Source organism: Schistocerca serialis, chromosome 4 (assembly GCF_023864345.2).
Source record: "Schistocerca serialis cubense isolate TAMUIC-IGC-003099 chromosome 4, iqSchSeri2.2, whole genome shotgun sequence".
NCBI classification, from domain to species: domain Eukaryota; kingdom Metazoa; phylum Arthropoda; class Insecta; order Orthoptera; family Acrididae; genus Schistocerca; species Schistocerca serialis.
The window spans coordinates 394,273,211-394,294,861 of NC_064641.1; the positions used below are offsets into that span (position 1 = coordinate 394,273,211).

The window sequence follows — 21,651 nt, forward strand, 5'->3', positions numbered from 1 at the left end:
GCATTCCTGTCCAACATGTGCCGAAAACGAAGTACGCCCCTAGGTTGGTTGGTTGGTTTGTGGGATTAAAGGGACCAGACTGCTACGGTCATCGGTCCCTTTTTCCAAGTACTAAAAACACCCACAGAGGATAAAAACGATTAACAGAATAGAGCACAGACGACATAGAACAAGAGAAACTGAGACAAAGACCAGACAAAATGAACTAAAATCACACAGAGTGTGACGGTGGTTGGCCGACCATAGAAATAAAAAAGGAAAAGCCAACCACTTAAAACACATTGAAAAATCAGGTTAAAACCGGAGGCCAAAGGTCAGAATCCACACAAAACAATAAGATAAAACAGAAACACTTAGATTAAATGATAAAAACCCCCTGCCCGAATAAAACGTAAAACTAAGTCAGCCGTAGCAGAGTCATCTGTTAAAAGGGCAGGGAGCATGTCAGGCAGTGCGAACGACTGCCTGAGCACAGCTAAAAGTGGACACTCCAATAAAATATGGACCACAGATAAAACAGAGCCGCAGCGACATAGGGGCGCGTACTCAACGGCGCAATAAGTGGCCGTGCGTAAGCCGAGTGTGCCCAATGCGCAGCTGGCAGAGGACAACAGACTCCTTGCGGGAGACCCGCATGGATGACCGTCACACAGTCGTCATCGCCTTGATTGGACGGAGTTTGTTGGGCATGGGCAGATTGCACCATTCAGCATCCCAAACCGAAAGAACTGCGCAGCGTAAGACTGCCCGCAAATCAGTCTCCAGGAGGCCAATCCCCAGAGATGAGTTACTAGTGGCCTCTTTCGCCAGGCGGTCAACATGTTCTTTGCCCGGGATACGGACATGACCGGGGGTCCACACAAAGACCACAGAGCGGCCGCAACGGGCAAGAGAATGCAGGGACTCGTGGATAGCCATCACCAGACGAGAACAAGGGAAACACTGGTCGAGAGCTCGTAAACCACTCAGGGAATCGCTACAGATGATGAAGGACTCACCTGAGCAGGAGTTGATATACTCTAGGGCACAAAAGATGGCAACCAGCTCAGCAGTGTAAACGCTGCAGCCATCCTGCAAGGAACGTTGTTCGGAATGGTCACCTAGAGTTAGCGCATACCCAACACGACCAGCAACCATCGAACCGTCAGTGTAAACAATGCCAGAGCCCTGATACGTGGCCAGGACGGAATAAAAGCGGCGGCGGAAGGCCTCTGGAGGGATGGAGTCCTTCGGGCCCAGTGCCAAGTCGAGCCGAAGGCAAGGGCGAGGCACACACCATGAGGGTGTGCACAGAGGTGCGCGGAAAGGAGGTGGAACTGGGAAGAACCCAAGCCCAGAGAGGAGCTCCTTGACGCGTACAGCGATCGGACAACCCGACCGGGGCCGACGGTCCAGCAGATGGACGACTGACTGTGGGAACAGGACACGGTAATTTGGATGCCCGGGCAAGCTAAAAACATGGGCAGCATAAGCAGCCAGTAATTGTTGGCGTCGTAACCGCAGTGGAGGGACACCTGCCTCCACTAGTATGCTGTCCACAGGGCTGGTGCGGAAAGCACCAGTAGCAAGGCGTATCCCACTGCGGAGAATTGGGTCCAGCACCCGCAACGCAGATGGGGAAGCGGGTGTGGCTCAAACATCGCAGAGCATTGAGATGCCGCCAACACGCCTGTTTCAGCTGCCGGATATGAGGCAGCCAAGTCAACCGGGCATCGAAAACCACCCCCAAAAACCTGTGTGATTCCACCACTGAAAGAAGTTCGCCGTTAAGAGAAAGCTGCGGCTCCGGGTGGACAGTACGTCGCCGGCAGAAATGCATAACGCAGGTCTTGGCTGCGGAAAACTGGAACCCATGAGCTACAGCCCAAGACTGCGCCTTGCGGATAGCGCCCTGTAGCTGACGTTCAACAGCTGCAATGCCAGCAGAGCTGTAGTAAAGGCAGAAGTCGTCAGCATACAGAGAAGCGGAGACAGAATTTCCCACGGCCGCAGCGAGCCCGTTAATGGCTATTAAATACACGCAGACACTTAAAACAGAACCCTGTGGCACCCCGTTCTCCTGGACGTGGGAGGAACTATATGACGCTGCGACTTGCACGCGGAAGGTACGATACGACAGGAAATTGCAGATAAAGATCGGCAGAGGGCCCCGAAGACCCCATCCATGAAGCGTAGAAAGGATGTGATGATGCCATGTCGTATCGTACGCCTTCCACATGTCGAAAAAGACAGCGACCAGGTGCTGACGGCGGGCAAAGGCAGTACGGATGGCAGACTCCAGGCTCACCAGATTGTCGGCGGCGGAGCGGCCTTTACGGAACCCACCCTGAGACGAAGCCAGAAGGCCCCGAGACTCCAGTACCCAATTCAAGCACCGGCTCACCATCCATTCGAGAAGCTTGCAAAGAACGTTGGTGAGGCTAATGGGGCGGTAGCTGTCCAGCTCCAAAGGGCTCTTGCCCGGTTTCAAAACGGGGATGACAATGCTTTCCCACCATTGCGACAGAAACTCACCCTCGACCCAGAGACGGTTGTAAAGGTCGAGGAGGCGTCACTTGTAGTCCACTGAAAGGTGTTTCAGCATCTGACAGTGGATGCGATCGGGCCCGGGAGTGGTATCAGGGCAAGCGGCAAGGGCACTGTGAAATTCCCACTCACTGAATGGAGCATTGTAGGATTCAGAAGTGTGGGTGCGAAAAGAAAGGCTCCGATGTTCCATCCGCTCTTTAATGGAGCAGAAGGCCTGGGGGTAATTCGCAGAAGCGTAACTCATAGCAAAATGCTCTGCTAAGCAGTTTGCAATGACATCGGAGTCAGTACAAACTGCTCCATTCAGTGAGAGCGCAGGGACGCTGCCATGGGTCCGATAGCCGTAGACGCGTCGAATCTTGGCCCAGACCTGCGATGGAGTGACATGGAGGCCAATGGTGGACACATACTGCTCCCAGCACTCCTTCTTGCCTTGGCGGATAAGGAGGCGGGCCCGCGCACGCAGCTGTTTGAAGGCGATAAGATGGTCTATGGAGGGATGTCGCTTGTGCCGCTGGAGCGCCCGCCGGCGATCTTTAATCGCTTCAGCGATCTCAGGCAACCACCAAGGCACAGCCCTCTGCCGAGGGGACCCAGAAGAACGGAGAATGGCAGATTTGGCGGCAGTAACGATGCAGGTGGTGACCGATTGAACCACCGCATCAATGTCATCACGAGAGAGAGGCTCAATAGCGGCAGTGGAGGAAAACAAATCCCAGTCAGCCTTATTCATAGCCCATCTGCTGGGGCGCCCAGAAGAGTGACGTTGTGGCAGTGACAGAAGGATCAGAAAGTGGTCACTGCCACACAGGTCGTCATGCACACTCCATTGGACAGACGGTAAGAGGCAAGGGCTACAGATCAAAAGGTCGATGGCGGAGTACGTGCCATGCGCCACGCTGAAGTGTGTGAAGGAACCATCATTTAAGAGTGAAAGATCGAGCTGTGCCAATAAATGCTCAATGGTGGCGCCTCGACCTGTTGCGACTGACCCACCACGCAGAGGGTTATGGGCATTGAAGTCGCCCAGTAAGAAGAAAGGTGACGGCAATTGGGCTAGCAGTGCAGCCAGCTCATGCTGCGCGACATCACCATCCGGTGGAAGGTAAAGACTGCAGACGGTAATAGCCTGTGGCGTCCACACCCTAACAGCGACAGCCTCTAAAGCTGTTTGTAGAGGGACAGACTCACTGTGAAGAGAGTTAAGGACATAGATGCAGACGCCACCAGACACCCTTTCATAAGCTGCTCGGTTCTTATAATAACCCCGACAGCCTCAGAGGGCGGGGGTTCGCATCGCTGGAAACCAAGTTTCCTGAAGAGCAGTGCAGAAGAAAGGGTGAAGGCTGATAAGCTGCCGGAGCTCAGCGAGATGGTGGAAGAAACCGCTGTAGTTCCACTGGAGGATGGTATTTTCCATGTCTGTGAAAGGCATGACGGGACTGGGAAGGCAGATTACGCCGCTGGGTCACCCGCTGCCTCCGATTGAGCACCTGTGCTAGTGCTATCCATGGCGTCTGAGGGACCGGCGAGATCGAGGTCCTCAGCGGACGCCAGAATCTCCACCTCGTCCTCAGATGCAGAGCTGGAAGGTTGCGGTGGGGTGGCTGCAACCGCGAGTTCCTTGGGCTTAGAGCTCTTAATCTTGGGTTTCTCACGCTGCTCCTTGGGTTTAACTGGCTGGGAGGGCTTCACCAATTCAGTCGCCGGGACTGAGGAGGATCGGGAAGCCCTTCGACCAGCTGATTGTGGGCACTTACGCCACTGTCGGTCGTCAGCCTTCCCCTGGTGGAAACCTGGGAAGGGAGGGACCCAAGGGATCCCTTGCGAGCGTGAGAATCCGAAGAAGTTAGACACTTCTCCGGTTTAGAAGCAGGGACGGACGTCCCTGATGGGGGTGATGGTGTTGCTCCTGAGGTAGGTGGCGCAGGAGCAACCCGGTGGGTAGAGCCCCCCATTGGCAAGGGGGCAGGAGGAGTTGTACCACTCATCGATCCAGCTGGAAGTCGCGAAACTGATGGGGCGAGCACAGGTGTTGTAGCAGCGGCGTAGGAAGATGTCATTCTCACGGGATGTAATCGGTCGTATTTCCTTTTGGCCTCAGTATAAGTCAGTCGGTCCAGGGTCTTATATTCCATGATTTTGCGTTCTTTCTGGAAGATTCTGCAGTCTGGCGTGCAAGGTGAATGATGCTCCCCGCAGTTGACACAGATGGGAGGCGGGGCACATGGAGTATCGGCATGAGATGGGTGTCCGCAATCTCGACATGTGAGGCTGGAAGTGCAGCGGGAAGACATATGGCCGAACTTCCAGCACTTGAAGCACCGCATCGGGGGAGGAATATAGGGCCGGACGTCACATCGGTAGACCATCACCTTGACTTTTTCCGGTAACGTATCACCCTTGAAGGCCAAGATGAAGGCACCGGTAGCTATCTGATTTTCCTTCGGACCCCGATGAACACGCCGGACAAAATGTACACCTCAGCGCTCTAAGCTGGCGCGCAGCTCGTCATCAGACTGCAAAAGAAGGTCCTTGTGGTAAATAACTCCCTGGACCATATTTAAACTCTTATGCGGTGTGATCGTAACAGCAACATCCCCCAACTTGTCACAAGCAAGTAACTGTCGTGACTGGGCAGAGGATGCCGTTTGTATCAGGACCGATCCAGGGTGCATTTTGGACAAGCCCTCCACCTCCCCAAACTTGTCCTCTAAATGCTCAACGAAGAACTGAGGCTTTGTGGAGAGAAAAGACTCCTCATCAGCTCTCGTACAAACTAAGAATCGGGGCGAATAACTGCTACTGCCATCCTAAGACTTACGTTCCTTCCACGGTGAGGCCAGGGAGGGGAACGTTTTCGGATCGTACTTCTGAGCGTTAAAGTGAGCCCGAGAATGCTTAGAGACTGCTGGCGGCTGGCCACCAGCGAGAGACGATGTACCACGCTTCATTGCGGGTCATCCGTCCTGATGCCATCTACTCCGACCAAGGGCCCTCCCCACGGGCGCCACCCAGCCACAGCAAAGGCCACCTGGCAGGATGGCCGTTGCCGGGAGTCCCGATACCCAGGAGGATAGGCATCTACTCCTTGGCATACGTGGGGAGTTAACGGCGCAGGAATCAGTAGAGCGATCCCTGTGTTGTCAGGGGGCTACAACCAACAGGGTACATGGCGGTCCCACCACAACGGACTGGCTACCGCGCTGGATGTTAGGTAACATGTGGTCCATGGTTACCGTCAGTGCAGAAAGAGGTACTGCACAGTGCAAGGTGTAATCTGCATGCAGGAATGTAGTCATGCCCAAGAGACGGAGAGCGGGCAGGACTGCAATTCAGCAGCGAATAAGCTGGCGAAAGGTCTGATCGCAAGATGGACACAATGCACCAAGTAAGGCGCCCTTCCCCAATCGGCTCGCTCTTCGGAAAATTTTGAGAGATGGAGGTCAAACCCAACAGGGGACCATCACAGAAGGCCGAAAAGTTTGAGACTCCTTTCAGTTGCCTCTTACGACAAGCAAGAATACCGCGGGCCTATTCTTACCCCCGAACCCGCAGGGGGGGAAGTATGCTCCTTTCACATCTGTTGATTTAGAACGTTCTTTTTCAGCATACAAATTGATTCTGACTGACAAGCGCCATAGTTTTTCACTAGAAAACCTAGAAAAGATTTTGGTTATTTATTGTGAAGCCAACTATGGTCAGGATATGTGAAACTACGAATGTATTAATTAAACCATTGCCACATCTTTTTTAGAGATCTTTATTTTGCAGGAACTCAAAAATATTTGGAGTTATGTTCAACATTAATGTTGTAGATTGCTGTGCTCTGTAACTGTGTAAATATTCATTCTCCTTGTTTTAATGACTAATAAGATGTTCATACTGTCAACACTGTGTATTTTAATTTATTTTTATTTTCTCTGCATCATTTTTATTAGAGCCTATTTTAGGTTTCATATGGCCTAAATGAACTACTGAAGAAGCCTATTTTAGGTGCCTAAAACACACTTTTTTATGACCTAAAAATCCGTGATCTAGTCATAATGTTCTTGCTGATCAGTGTATATATGCAACAAAGTTTCTTTCACCTTCAATCTCTGCTAACAAAGAAGGAATAAGCAGTGGTTTGTGAAATATGTGAACAACTGGCAGATACAGCAATGACCACAGAACAAGCTTTGTAAATAAAGGTGAAATGCATATGGAGTAAAATGCTTTTTAATTAATTGCAGTGAGCTTACAACAGGAAAACAAATAATAATCGAGTTTACTTATGCCAGGTGTTCAAGTACGAAATGAGGATTTTTTTGTCTAAAAAAACATGTTAAATTCAGAAGAATTATCAATAGTGTTTTACTCAAAGTACACTTCATCATTTATTATACATTTTTCCCATATTTTCAGCAATTTGTGAGTACCACACCAGTAAAAATTTTCCCTTTTGCTGCCAATCATTCATCAAGCCATTTTTTCACATCTCTGTATCAACCAAAGTACTGTGTGTAACCCATCGATGCAAACAAGTCATAATCAGAAGCAGTGAAGTCTGGTGGATAAGCCGCATATGGTAGAACTTCCCAACTGAGTGCTTCCAATGTGTCGCAAACCGGTTTTGCGGTATGTGAAAGAGCACTGTCATGAAGAAAAATGACTGTGTTGCCTCTTTTTTTACTGTCGCCTTTTTTCAAGCAGTGAACAGTTCAGACTGGTTAACTGTTGTTAGTAATGTTTAGTATTAACTGTTTCCCCAGGTTTTAACAGCTTATAACAGACCAAGCCACTTTGGTCCCGCCAAACACAGAGCATTGTCTTTCTGCCAAAGCGATTCACACCTGCTGTCAATGTGGGTTGTGTGCCTGGGTCTACCCATGATTTTTTGCACTTGGTATTCTCATACTAAATCCACTTGTCTTCCCCTGTAACAACATGATGCAAAAATAACTTCCTTTTATACCAAGGGAGCAAAATCTCACAGGTTTTTGCACTTTTCCATTTGCCTGTCATTCAACTCATATGGTACCCACCTATCGGTCTTCTGAATCTTCCCATCTCTTGTAACAGACTGGAAACAGCTTGTTGACTAAAGCCTAACTGTTTGGCGAGTTGATTTTGTGTTTGAAAATCATCTTCATCCAACACCTTAATATTTTTTGGCAGTTTTCCATGTTCCTTGCTTGCAACATCGAAGTCACCATTTCTGAAATGCTGAAACCATCATTCACACACATCTTATGATGGAGCATATACACCATAAGCTTCTCAAAGTAATTGATATAATACAGCAGCGTTTTCTTCAAATGAAAACAAATAATTAATGCTGTCTATGAATGCTCTTTGTTTGGTATAAATTTCGATATATTTAACAACAACGCAGCACTATGCACATGCTTTTCCAATTTATAACTCATGTACATCTGACACTTGTTGATGACACAACAAAATGGTGCAGTGTCAAAACTTTATAGCATAAACTGCATTGGTGTAACAGCTGTTGTCCAAAATCCGCATTTCATAGTTGTACACTTGGTAGCTAGTCACTGTTTTGACATAAAATTTCACGGATTTTCTATATAGAAGAAGTCAACATTCAACAAAATAAATTATTTTAGCTATTTTCTTTGTCAACATGTGACTTGCTGACACTTAAAATTTTGTGAATATTTAATTCTTCATTAAACTCTGTAAATATAATGATGACAATAATATGTAAAAAGTTATTAATTGTTGTTCATTCATATAAGGGCCAGTGACAAGCAAGTTTGTGAATCAGTTTTGTAGTAAATACTGAGTCAGTTTAGCAGCAGATTTTGATTCAGTTTCGGAACAGACTTTGAGTCAGTTTTGACATTTTATTTCATAATGGGACCACACAAGTTTTATGTGGCAAGAAAGATGGTGTTTCATTGCCTAGTTGATAAAAGTACCTGACCCTCCACTCATGTGAATATCAAAGAACATCACAATGAGTCAAAAGGAACAAGATAAGTATTTTGAAATTCTACATATTCCTCCAGTCTTGAAAGTATGTGCTAAACTAACTGTACATAATTAATGAAACTTTCCAGAGTTTTATTTAGTTACTGATGGAATGGTAGCCAGAAGTACACAACCAACTCATCCAGTGTGGTGAAGCAATGTAAAGTTTAATCTACGTCACATTCTAGTTGTTATTCCAGTGACATGTGATGTGCGACAGACAACAGTTTACAAGTTATCATAATAACAGTTAGTCAAAAGCCAGCATCTGTTGAAGTTCCAGCTCCTTCACTTAAACTAAGGTGAATTGTTCCCTTTCTCACACACATGAAAATATTTGATCAATCTGTCGGCATCCCTTAAACTTCTGAATGAAGTCCTGAAAAATCTGAACATTCATTACTTACCTATCATTTCTTCGTCAGTACGAATTCCAACAGCCATGTTGTTAAAAAATCGCAGATTAGTTGAACGAAACATATGGAAGTACCCCGGACTATTTGCAACCACGTAGTGAATACGCAGACAATAATGACTGGTACGGGCAGTGTGCTTGAATAGAGGTACGGACTGCTGTTCCACAGGTCCACATTCTACCATGTGAATGTCCTCTAACAGCACCCTTTGGTACTTCATTACTCTGTCTAACTGGTCATCATAACTGCAACACAAAGAACAACATATTTGTAGATGTGTTGTACACTAGTTTATGTGAGCAGGGTCATCAAAATAATATTTTAAGTTGTGCTGATAACAAAAGTATAACTTACTATTCACAAACTATGCATATATGTGTGGTATTTGGATGAAACATTTTAAAATATTTCCTTCTAATGAGACAAGTGAATATTGCAAAGTAGTTCTTGTGTGTTCGTTAAGAAACTATGCTCACAGAGAAAGACGAGATCCATGTGACTGATATTTAGTTTCATTCATTACCAGTGACACATTTTGTAGTTGTGAAAGCAAAAAATTGTTTATGTGAAAGTTGGACCCTTTCTTCCTACAAAATTTTGAGGGTTCCACCCCACTCAACTAAACAAGTGACCATACTGTTGTGGCTGTCTACTCTTAGACGTTTATGATAAAAAAATTTTACACGCCAGTTTGCCTGTGATTATGTCGTGACATGTGATTGTGTGAATTTTGGATTGTTACAACAGATAGCAGTAGCAGAACAACACTAAGAGAAAGTTTATGTTGGGACAACAGGAGAAATATCCAACGAAATAAAAACTATTAGGCAAAACAAGTTTGAATGTGAGATGGCGAGTTATAATTCACATTACTTGGTTTATCTGTGCACTAAATTTAACACATTATAAAAGATTTGTTTGGTCTGCTTTGAAACAGTGGGAAGAGTGAAACAAGTTGATAATATTTCTAGAAATGGCAATATCGGGTGAAATCAAAAAAGTAAATGAAATTACAGCCTCTCTACCAATTAAGGCAAATAAATCACTACATAAGTTAATTTTTGAAAGAGTTCCAGATGACAGAAAGAAATTGGAAATTCTTTTAGAGTTTTCCGGCTTCACTTTTCAAATAAAAGCTGACAAACTTGAAGCTAAGAATAAAATGTGCTAAAAACAGTCTTGATTGGATAGATATTGTATTTAAACTGGTGATGGGTTTTGATCTATTGTGTTTAGATCATGATCTAAGTACAATAGACAAACTGGTCACTAGTTTAAGCACAAAATTTATGCGATCATGACTGTTTTTAGCAAATTTTATTCATACACCTGAGATCACTGTTTCTCAAGAACAATGTTCCAGAAAATATTTGAAGCTAAGAAGTCGTTTAATGAGGAGTCATTTTCAGAAGGCGGACCGGGAGCAATCTGTAATATATTCTGTATACAAAATGGAATGAAAAATGAAATGACTACTAAAATTTATTATTGATAATCTGATATCGACATAACTGTGTTGAAAACTACATTTAATGTGAAGAAGGTGGTGGTGATACTGATAACAAAGAAGAGGACACAATCCAAATGAGTTGCAATAAAATTCTGAGTTTACTGGAGAAGAAGATGAAAAGAGATTCTGATTCAGAAACAGGTGATTAAAAGAAGCACAGTTCTTACCACATTCACAGGTTCCATGAGAATTTGCTGTGTTGTTTTATGATGCTGAGGGTGCTCTTAAGACATTTAGAAACAGTGACTGATATCGAGTTAAAAAGTGGATCACAGACTTAACGAAAACAGTATTTTAATGGGTTGGAACCAACTGCAAATAATTTTTTTTTTCCCAAAAAGGTTGAAGGTTTGGCTAAACTTTTTATACAGAGTGAGAAGGGTCTTATAGGCTGCACTGAACGAAGGTCTCCAAGAGAAATTTAATGTGAAGTCAAGTCCTGCAGAGATCCACAAACAGCCATCTCGATGGAAGAAGAAATGCAATGAGCCTCTTCAACAATATTTTCTTGTAATGAAAGACATTGCCAGCCATGCTGTCATTGATAATGACTCACTATTCCAGTATGTGATTAATGGAATAAAAGATGATTTATGCACAAAACTTCTACACTGCAGTACTGGAAATGTGCAACAGTTTATGAAAAAAATAAGGCACTACAAAACAGCTGAGTCTTGTAACTAAATTTTCCTTGAGACATTTAAGTCTCGTCTTCAGCTTCCAACATTATTGTAGCTAAGGAGTCAATGCCAAAAAGAAACAAGACAAATTGCAGCAACGAAAATTTCAGAAATTTTATGAGCACAGGCAAGAAGGAGCGGTTGGAGGTTGTAAGATTCCTTGGGGTTTTATAAACTTTATATTTTACTGGGACTCTGCAGTAGGCAGTAATAATTTGCTGCCTTAAGCAGTGCTGTAGAATACCGTAACACCAAGTAGGAAGTGTTTGGTGGGTGGATTGGGCAGGTCTTGCACCTTGGACTTTCACAGTTTTATGATCCTTGTGGCAAGGGGATGGGATTGGGAATGGCATAGGGATAGATTAGGATGTTGTAGAGGTTGGGTGGGTGACAGAACACCAGTTTAGGAGGGATGGGAAGTATCTTGGGTAGGACGTCCCTCATTTCAAGGCATGATGATGGGAAATCAAAGCCCCTATGAAAGATGCAGTTCAGTTGTTCCAGTCCGGTGTGGTAATGGGTGACAAAGGGGACAATTCTTTGTGGCTGGTTTTTGGGGTGGCAGGAGGATTTGGGGTGTGAGGGGAAATGGCATGGAAGATCTGTTTGCGGACTAGGTCTTGGGGATAGTGCCAGCATACTGATCGAGAGAGTTCTTGTCACTGCAGATATGCCATCCCCAGGTGGCCTTGCTGTATGGGAGGGATTTTTTTGTGTGAATGGGATGACAGATGTTGAAATGCATGAACTGTTGGTGGGTAGTGGGTATAATGTGGACGGATGTGTAGATGGCACCTTCAAAGAGGAGGTGGTCAACATCCAGGAAGGTGGCTTGTTAGGTTGAGGAGGGCCTCGTGAAGTGAGTGGGAGAGAAAATGTTGTGGTTGTGAAGGAAAGTGTGTTCTGTCAACCACCCAACCTTCACAACATTCTAGTCCATCCCTAAGACACTCCCAACCCCAACTCCTTGCTACAAGGATCATATCCCAGTGGAAGGCCTAGGTGCAAGACATCTACCAAACAGCTGTCCACCAGAATAAATGGCCACTGCCAAATTGTGGCCAAGAGCAGAGTAGGCAACCCAGTGGCACAACATGCAGATGAACATAACACTTGATTTCTATGGCTGCTTCACTATCTGAGCCATCTGGAGCCTTCCCTCTGCCACCAGCTTTTCCACCAAACAGTTTCTGCCCCCTCTGTACTATCATCTCCTCCCCATTCTCGTTTCACCCTCTTTATTCAACACCATCTGCCAACGCATCTTCCCCCCACCCCCCCCCCCCCCTCCTCTCATTTTTCGCTCCTGTTTCCCCCACCTCCCTGCCCCACTATCTCCTGATGCTGCTCCTGTTAGCATTTTAGTCCTTGCCAGACCGCCAGACAGCATTCGTCTCTCTCCCCGCCTGTACACCCTTCCTCTCTCCCAGCCTCTCCAAATTGCTGCTTGCTTCTCATGTGATAGTTGCATTCCAGCGCGAGATGCCAGTCATATATGCATGAGGTGTGTTTGCTTGTGTGTACGACTGGTTTGTGTATTTCTCTTTTGCCTATGAAGGCTGTGGCCAAAAGCTTTATGTAAGTGCCTTACAATTGTGCCAGTCTGCAGCTTAACTTGTCTTCTTTATTAAATATTAGTTACTGAAGTTCACTTTTGGCTCAGCAAATATAAGGAGCAGACTATTGGTCATCAGAGCTTTAATACAACAATGCTATCAGTGGTTGCTTGTGTATTGTTATACCAATGTGATAGCCTATAGACTTTTGACTTACAAGACTAGTAATCAAAAACAAAATGAATATATTATTTATACATACAAAAACTGAAATATTTAACTAGATTTAAATTTTATAATTAATGGTTTAACATTGTGAGGTTTGTATATTTGGGGGGAGGGGATTCGGGGGAGGGGGGGGGGGGGGGGCAGCACAGAAATAAAAGAGGAAAAAATGTTGAACCAATGGGCACTGAACCTGTGTCCATGAATTGCCACTCAGTGCATAAGACCACTCAGCCACCATACCATTACAATGAGACCTCCTCAAAAATTGCTCATACTTAGTTCATAAATTTTTAGAGAGAATTTTACCTTTTCATATGGCCCACTTCAGCAAAATATTCTAAGAACCTGAAAAGGGCATCAACCTCCAATACTCACCTAGTTTTATTTTATCTATAATTCCTGTCAACAGAATCAACAACCTTTTATAAATCAACAAACATCTTTTGAATTCAGTAATCAGAAATTTGCCTGTAGTTGTCTACATCTCGTTTAATGCCTTTTACATAGTGGGTTTAACAAGGCCACCTGCTACTCTTCTGGGGGCTTTCCTTTTTCCCAAGTTTTCTCAAACATTAATTTTACCTAATTTTTTTAAGTTTGGTATGGACCATTTCAAAAGTTCTTGTATAACTGTCTTCTCCAGTAGCTTTATAAGGGTTTAATGGCTTCTTCGATATTTGGGGGTAAATCTTCTAGATTTTCATGAGTGTTTTGGTATTCAAGCTTATGGTTGATTCTGAACAATTAAGAAGCTGATCAAAATAATCTGCAAGTATTTCAAAGTTTTCAGTGTTACATAAGCCAAATCGTTAAGTCCCATTCCGAGCCCTTCTGTTATTACATTTACATTTGGAGTACATCTGCCAAACTCTTTAAATCTCAATTTCTCCTCCAGAGATCAAATGGAAAATGGTGGCTGCAGCAAATCATCTACAGAAAACACTTTCATGCCAAATTTCCCCGCTTAATCACTTCTTTATATCACCATCAAGCCTATAGCGTCCCTGACTTAAAGAAACAACTGAAGGAGTTGAAGACAAATAAAATCACCAGTCCCAGATGAGATCCCAATTCAGTTTTACAAAGAGAGCTCTATGGCACTGGCTCATTACTTAGTTTGCATTTATCAGGAATCTCTCGCCTAGGGCAAAGTCCCAAGTGACTTGAAAAAGTGCAGGTGACGCCTGTATACAAGAAGGGTAAAAAAAATAGACCTGTTGAATTACAAACCAATATTCTTAATGTTGATTTGTTGCAGATTTCATGAACATATTCCGAGTTTGAATACAATAAACTTCCTTGAAACTGAGAAGCTTCTGTCCATGAATCAGCATGGTTTTAGCAAGCATTGCTTGTGCAAAGCTCAACTTGCCTTTTCTTGCATGATATACTGCAAACTATGGATGAAGGGCAGCAGGAAGATTCCAAATTTCTAGATTTCTGAAAAGCATTTGACACCATGCCCCATTACAGACTGTCAACAAAGATAAAAGCCTATGGAACTGGTTTCCACATACGTGAGTGGCTTGAAGACTTCTTAAGTAATTGTCCTCAATAGCGAGTTCTCATCAGAGACAAGGTTATTGTCAGGAGTACACCAGAGGGGTGTCATACGACCACTATTGTTGTCTATATGTATAAATTATCTCATGGACAGGGTAGCCAGCAACCTGCAGTTGTTCACTGATAATGCTGTGGCGTACAGGAAGGTGTCAAAGTTGAGTGACTGAAGGAGGATACAATATGACTCAGACAAAATTTCTAGGTACTATGACAAATGGCAACTGGCTCTTAATGTAAAAAATTTTAGGTTAATGCTGGTGAGTAGGAAAAACAAACCCTTAATGTTCAGAAATAGCATTAGTAGTGTCCTGCTTGACACAGTCATGTCATTTAAATATCTGGGCACAATGTTGAAAATAAATATGAAATGGAACAACCTTATGAGGATTGCAGTACCGAAAGCAAATGGACAACTTCAGTTTATTGAGAGAATTTTGAGAAAGTGTGGTTCATTTGTTAAGGAGATTGAATATAGGACTCTGTTGTGATCTATTCTTGAGTACTGTTGAAGTGTTTAGGATCTGCACCAAATCAGATTAAAAAAACAAACTTCAAAGCTGCTAGATTTGTTACTGGTATGTTCAAATAACATGCAAGTATTATGGAGATGTTATGGGGACTCAAAAGGGAATCCCATGAGGGAAGGCGACATTCTTTTGAAGGAAGGTTATTGAGAAAATTTAGACCGGTTTTCGAAACTGATTGCACAACGATTCTACTGTTCCCAATCTAGATTTCACATAAGGATCATGAAGATAAGATATGAGAAATTAGGGCTCATGCGGAGGCATAGAAATGGTTGTTTCCCCCTCACTTTATTTTTGAGTGGAACAGGAAAGGAAGCGATTATCAGTGGTACAGAATAGCCTCTTCCATGCACTGTACAATGGCTTGCAGAGTATGCTTGTAGATGTAGATGCAGACAGCCTTTTCACTTACAAGGATAGTAATCATAACTTAGTTGAATATACTAATTTTATGTATATAAACTGAACTGTTTAAATATATTTAAATTTAATAATTAATAGTTTAACATTGCAAGGAGTAAAAAATAGGGGGGGGGGGGGGGGGTTGGTAATACTGGGAATCAAACCCAAGTCCACAAATTACCTTATGATGCATTAGACCATTCGGCCACCGAGATGTCACAAGTCTCTACATCTGCACAATACGCTACACACAATTTTAAAGAAAAATACTGACCTTGTGCCATCTCACTACAGCATACACAGTTGAAACTAGACAGTTGTGTCCCTTCTCTGCGGTAGTTGTAGCATAGCTGACCATTATGTCAGCACTAGGTACTGGATTGTAGTTATCATGGGGAGAGCACTACAAAATGCATTTTTGTCTGTTTTATTTGCATATCAGTGTACATTTGAAGAGCAATGGCGTAATTTTAGTGTGATTTCTGGCTTGCATTTGAAGCAAAATAACATACTTTCAGTGCAATATTTACAGTGTGCTGTACCACATTGGCACTTGATAACCATCCACCACTAAATACCACTACAAATAAACCAGTTAACTCAGTAGCCAATGAATATTGTTAAATCATCAGAAATGAGAGAAGGGCTACAAAATTTTACAATGTAATAAAGAGATTTTGGCTGCACACCAATCATGCCAGTCAGTGACAGGATGAACTCAGAGCCCATTCTTATGTGACAGTTGGCTTTACCATACTCTCGAATTTTATTAACTTTTTGAGATGAATCATTTTAGTCAATTAAATTGTTACTGTTTTACAGTGTTTACTAATAAACACATTGTAATAGCATCCTAGGACTGACTTCAAGTAAATTAGTGGTCCACACGCCCACTTTTGATCATAGGTAGCCTACTTGCATCTTCAAAAGAATCCAATGTGTTATAAGAACTGCTTCGAGGCACAACAGCTAAGACAGAAATTCACAGATAACAGGTAAGAGGAAATCCTATGCAACAATTCATTAAGATAATCCAGGAAAGAATAGCTTGACCCATCCATTCTCGCGTGTGAACGCTTGACCAGTTACACTGTGTCTCACCTACACAACTTTCTAAGGAATCATGGCTAAACAGAGAAACTTTTAAAGTGGTTTGGAATAAAGGGGATTTTGCAGGTGGCAACTCTCTCTCTCGTGTGTGTGTGTGTGTGTGTGTGTGTGTGTGTGTGTGTGTGTGTGTGTGTGTGTGTGTGTGTATGTGGGGGGGGGGGGGGGGGGGGGGGGGGGGAATAACACAAGCAATGCACCTGCTATCCCTACGCCATGAACATGCAGTGAAAAGACTTATTTTATTTAAAAAATCTATGGTTAAGGATAGGAGGTGAAATTTGATACTACATGCATCAGAAAGAGAAGGTGGAAGTGAATAGTGAATTAAATGTGACTGAAAGCTTGGGATTGCGAGTAGCAACATCGAGCTAGTAATTAAAGTGTGCCTTGAAACGTAATAAGTTTGCATCATGGAAAATTCAAATTGCGTTCAAGAATTATGAATATTTCACAAGTGAAACATAATGAATGATCATCAAGAAGACAACACGAGGAAGCAAAACAGAACAGCACCAGGCAGGATGAGGACTGCCACATTCCCCTGAACAAGCATCACTGCACACAGGGAGCAGTGGGATGCAGTCAGTCACAGCAGCAGAGACTACAAATAGCTACACCATCAGGAGATCAATGAAGCTTACCTAAAGTAGACTAAAGTTCACATTAGACATAAGAAGGCATAAATAATAATTCTGTAATACATGTATAAAGGTATGCTGCTTAAGAGTAATAGGACAAGCCAAAAAGTGAGAATGAGTAACTTAATGAAATGTACAAATCATGGCTCAAGAAAGTGTAGATTCAGGTGAAAATATTAATAATTTAAACTCACTAGCAGAATGTAATGAAGAATATAAATGTGGAATCAATAATTTAACAGAAAATGAGGAGAAAGAAATGTTAAAGAAACTGTAGAAGCAACAGAAAATATTGCTGAAGCAAGTACTTAGGTTGTTAGTAATAGGGAAATAACTAATAAAAATAAAATAGTGAATTTTCTTCAAGGGCTATACCTGCAAAACGAAATTCATGAGAAAAGAGAGATTAGCCTCAGTTGACCTAAATAAGAGTGAATTTGCTAATATGAGATATATTAATGAGGCAACTAACAATAAAATAGAAGAATATTCTATGAAAACTAACAGTAAATTAGAAGAAAGTACCATCAAAACATGTAAAATTAACAACAAATTAATAGAATTTACTAGGTACACTGACAAGAAGTTTGATGAAATAATGGAAACCATAGAAGACAGCCACAAAGAGACTATGAAAATTCTTGATAATGCTATGAGAAGTATGTACTAATGTCCACTTTTGCAGTGATATCCATTATTAAAATATTCTCGGGTTTCAAGCTGCATCAAGTGGTTAACTGCCCATGATTTTTCTGCAGAGATCTCATCTGCCATTGTCAAGCGGTTGGCTGTCATGTGGAGACCACTGCTGTGCTTATATAGCCACCCCGTCACCAGAGACATCACCATACCACGTATGGTAATGTTTTGGTGGCGCGACTGCTGCACCGCCTCAACTCCCCAAGCACGGAATCCCAGGCTGTACTCAGCTGCATATTGCTTCATTTCTTAAACTATCCCAGAAGCTGTTAGTCCACTTAATAATAGGTAGGTACCTGAAGATTGTGTAGATTTTTATGTCTCTTAAAAAGCCAGCTAATCTTCCCTGTCATTGAGCCACAAAATGCTAAAACCATAATATTCTTTGTGTCCTAAGAGACTTCCTACTTTCATGGCTTTGATGAAACTGCCTGCAAAATTTGTTTGTTATTGTAACCATTTTACTTGAAAACTTTATGTAAGGGGTACAGTTACTTTGATGGGTTTTTGCCATCTGAGATGGTTTCAGCTCGACGCATCAAGGTTTCCGTGCTGGGTGGTGGAAACTGATGGAGTGCACATACCGATCCATGTGGATGGGCTTGCAGTAAATATTGTGACCAAGAAACTTATTGTATTTCTGGCAAGGATGTCCAGGAACATCGAGGAACTGTCCTCCATCATTAGCTTATGTGATTGTGGATATTGTTGATGTGTTGCAGGAACTGTCGCAGCTTGTCATGTTCATGAGGCCATACGATGAAGGTATCATTGAAGCACTGAGAAAAACAAGGAGGGTCTGTCCAAGGTGATGTCCTAGAAATGCTCCATAAAGAGGTTTACTTCAACTGGAACTAATGGCCTCCTCAGCCCAACACAATTCATCTGGCTGAAACATTCTCCATCATGTAAAAAATACATCACAGTATGTTTAAATAAATCCATGAAGACAGTGTTAGTAAGAACCTCCTCGCTCAGGCACCCGCACCACCCAAGTTCTACAGTCTACCAAACACGCATAAAAATGTTACACTATTAAAGCCTATAGCAAGCACCATCAGATCACTGACCTGTAGACTTGCAAAGTATTTGGACAGCCTCAGCTTGACGAATGTTGGAAAATACAAAGATTAAACGTCTGCATCTTGTGAAGGAAACATTATGGTGAGTTCTGATGTGGTTTCCCTATTCACATGTGTCCCAGCTCTTTGGCAACACCATCATGAATTTATTTAAACAACCCTGACACCATCATATGTTTTACATGGTGGAGAATATTTCAACCAGATTGAAGATGCTGTGATGGGGAGCCCATTAGCTTCAGTTGTAGCCAACCCTTTATGGAGCAGTTCTAGGACATCACCTTGGACACAGCTCCTGCAAAGCTTAGTTGTTTTTCACATTACATTGATGATACTTTCATCATATGGCTTCATGGAAATAAAAAGCTGGAAGAATTACTGGAACACATCAACAACATCCACAATCACATAAGCTAATGATGGAAGTAGAGGAGGACAGTTCCTTGATGTTCCTGGACATCCTTGTCCACCGGAAATGCACTTAGTGTCTTGGTCACAACATTTACTGGAAGCCCACCCACATGGATCAGTATCTGCATACCACCAAATACCACCACCCAGCATAGAAACCTTGGTACATCGAGCTGAAACCATCTCAGATGGTGAAAATCCATCAGGGAACTGTATTTTCAAGTCAAATGGTTACAACAACAGGCAAATTTTGCAAGCAGTTTCATCTAAGCCATGAAAGCAAAACACCTCATAGGACCCAAAGAATATTATGTTTTTAGCATTTTGTGGCTCAATAACGCAGAAGATTAGCTAGCTTTCGACGAGAGACAAAACCTACACAATATTCAGGTCCCCAGCAAAGATCTGGAAGCTAATAAAGCATGTGAAAGATGATGTAGGCCTCAGAATACCTGGAATGTACAAAATACCATGTGGGTGTCAGCAGATTCATGTCAGTAAGACTGACCATGCTATTGAACAGTGCCATGTAGAATATAAAAGGTGTTTCGGAAAATGGACACCAAATTGCAATCAACAAGACTTCCATTATTAAACAGACCAATAGCTTCTGGGATAGTGTAACAAAGAAGCAAAAGAGATCAAAATATCAGGCAAACACCCTCAATAAAGATGGTGGTTTGCACCTGAGTATAGCCTGGGATCCTGTACTTGGGGAGTTGAGGTGGGCACATCAGTCGTGTAACCAAAACATTACCATATGTGGTATGGGACTGAGCACCAATGATGTCACGACAGGGTGACTATATAAGTACGGCAGTGGTCTCCAAGTGATAGCCAACCACTCAACAATGGCAGAGGTGATCTCTGCCGAAAGCTTATGGGCATCAACCACTTGACACAGCTTGAAATGCAAGAATATTTTACTCTATGAGGTGTTGGTCAGCAAGCAGAGTGAGTGCGATTGAAACCCTTCAGGTAGAACCTAATAAAAATATTGGTGAAAATGAGAATACTATTAATACCTTGGAAGTTACTGTCAGTGGTGGCTGTGGTGTAAACAATAAGTTAGTCCCAGATGAGCAGGTTCTGTTAGTTCTCAATGTTACAATAGATTCGGGTGTAAAATTTGTGTATGAGTAAGAATGAGTTAGCTCAACCCAAGCTATCTGTAAACGGAGATTCTGTTCAGAAATTTACTGCTGTAAGTAAAGCAAAGGAGGTGGTTGTGCAGGTAAATGGTATTCAGCATGAGACCTGTGATTTTACTAACATACACACAGAACTTTCTTCAGGTAAAGAACAAATTAAGTTCAGAGTAAAGAAGTAAGGCTAAAGTAAATAACAATAATAATAATAATAGTGGAAATGTTGACAATGATGGTCACGATTTGAAATCTGACAGTTTTTACAAGTTTACTACAAAGAAAAAAGTAAGTTGTCACAGAGCATATATTGCATCCATTGTTATTTTCCCCAGCACAAATCTATGCGACCTCTATTACTGTTCTTGTTGGAGCCATTTTTCTGTTGCCCTCTCCTAGATTTTTATAGTATGTACCATTAGTTTTTTCTCTTTATAATTAATACAATCCTGAATATCACCATTCTCCTAGAATAAGGGGATTACTGTCACGTTTCTCCAGTCAGCTGAAATTCTTTCTTCCTGAAATAATTGTTGCATTAAGTACCAGGGCATAGACAACTCCTCTTCATTTTCATTTCCTTCACAGATGCTACCAATTCTTCTCTGGTTATACCTGCTATCATGTTCTAGAAGGGAACACCATTGTCAAAGGCCGATCTTGAATTTTGCTAATAGATGTGATGTTAAAAATATTGCTCCCATCTTTTCTTGATACTGTTTTCCTCTGCGAGCAGGATTCCTCCCTCATTCTTTATTTGCCTGGTATGGATAAAATCTTTTTGCTGTTTTGTCTCGTGTTCTAGCTATTCTAGAAATCTTGGACCCATTTTAACTGTCTCTAGTTTCTCATAAATCTTATTCCATGCAAGTGCCTTTGCTTTTGTCACAGCCCTTTTAGCAGTTTTATTTGCCAGATCTAAAGTTGGCTAACATGTTTAGTTATGAATAAGAAATTACAAAAGAAAGATTATCACATGGATCATATTGGACCACGTCAAATGACTCACAAAGGATATAACCACAGTCTAAGTATTATAGATACATTTACAAAATTTATCTGACTGTATCCTGCAAAGACTACAAAATCCCTAGAAGCAATTACAGAAAACTACTTCCAGAAATCCTGCCCAAGTAATTATTGATAGAAAGACTTGCTTTACTTCTCAAGAATTCA

General features: G+C 42.7%; 1 protein-coding gene across 1 annotated transcript in view; it reads right to left on the minus strand.

The window, feature by feature from the left end:
• The window catches only part of LOC126474913 (phosphatidylinositide phosphatase SAC2), a 373,240-nt gene that overhangs the window by 92,527 nt on the left and 259,062 nt on the right, over nt 1-21,651 (minus strand). Inside the window, exon 13 of the mRNA XM_050102409.1 lies at nt 8,916-9,169. Within this exon, the coding sequence (XP_049958366.1) occupies nt 8,916-9,169 (254 nt within the window). The remainder of the gene's footprint in view (nt 1-8,915; nt 9,170-21,651) is intronic.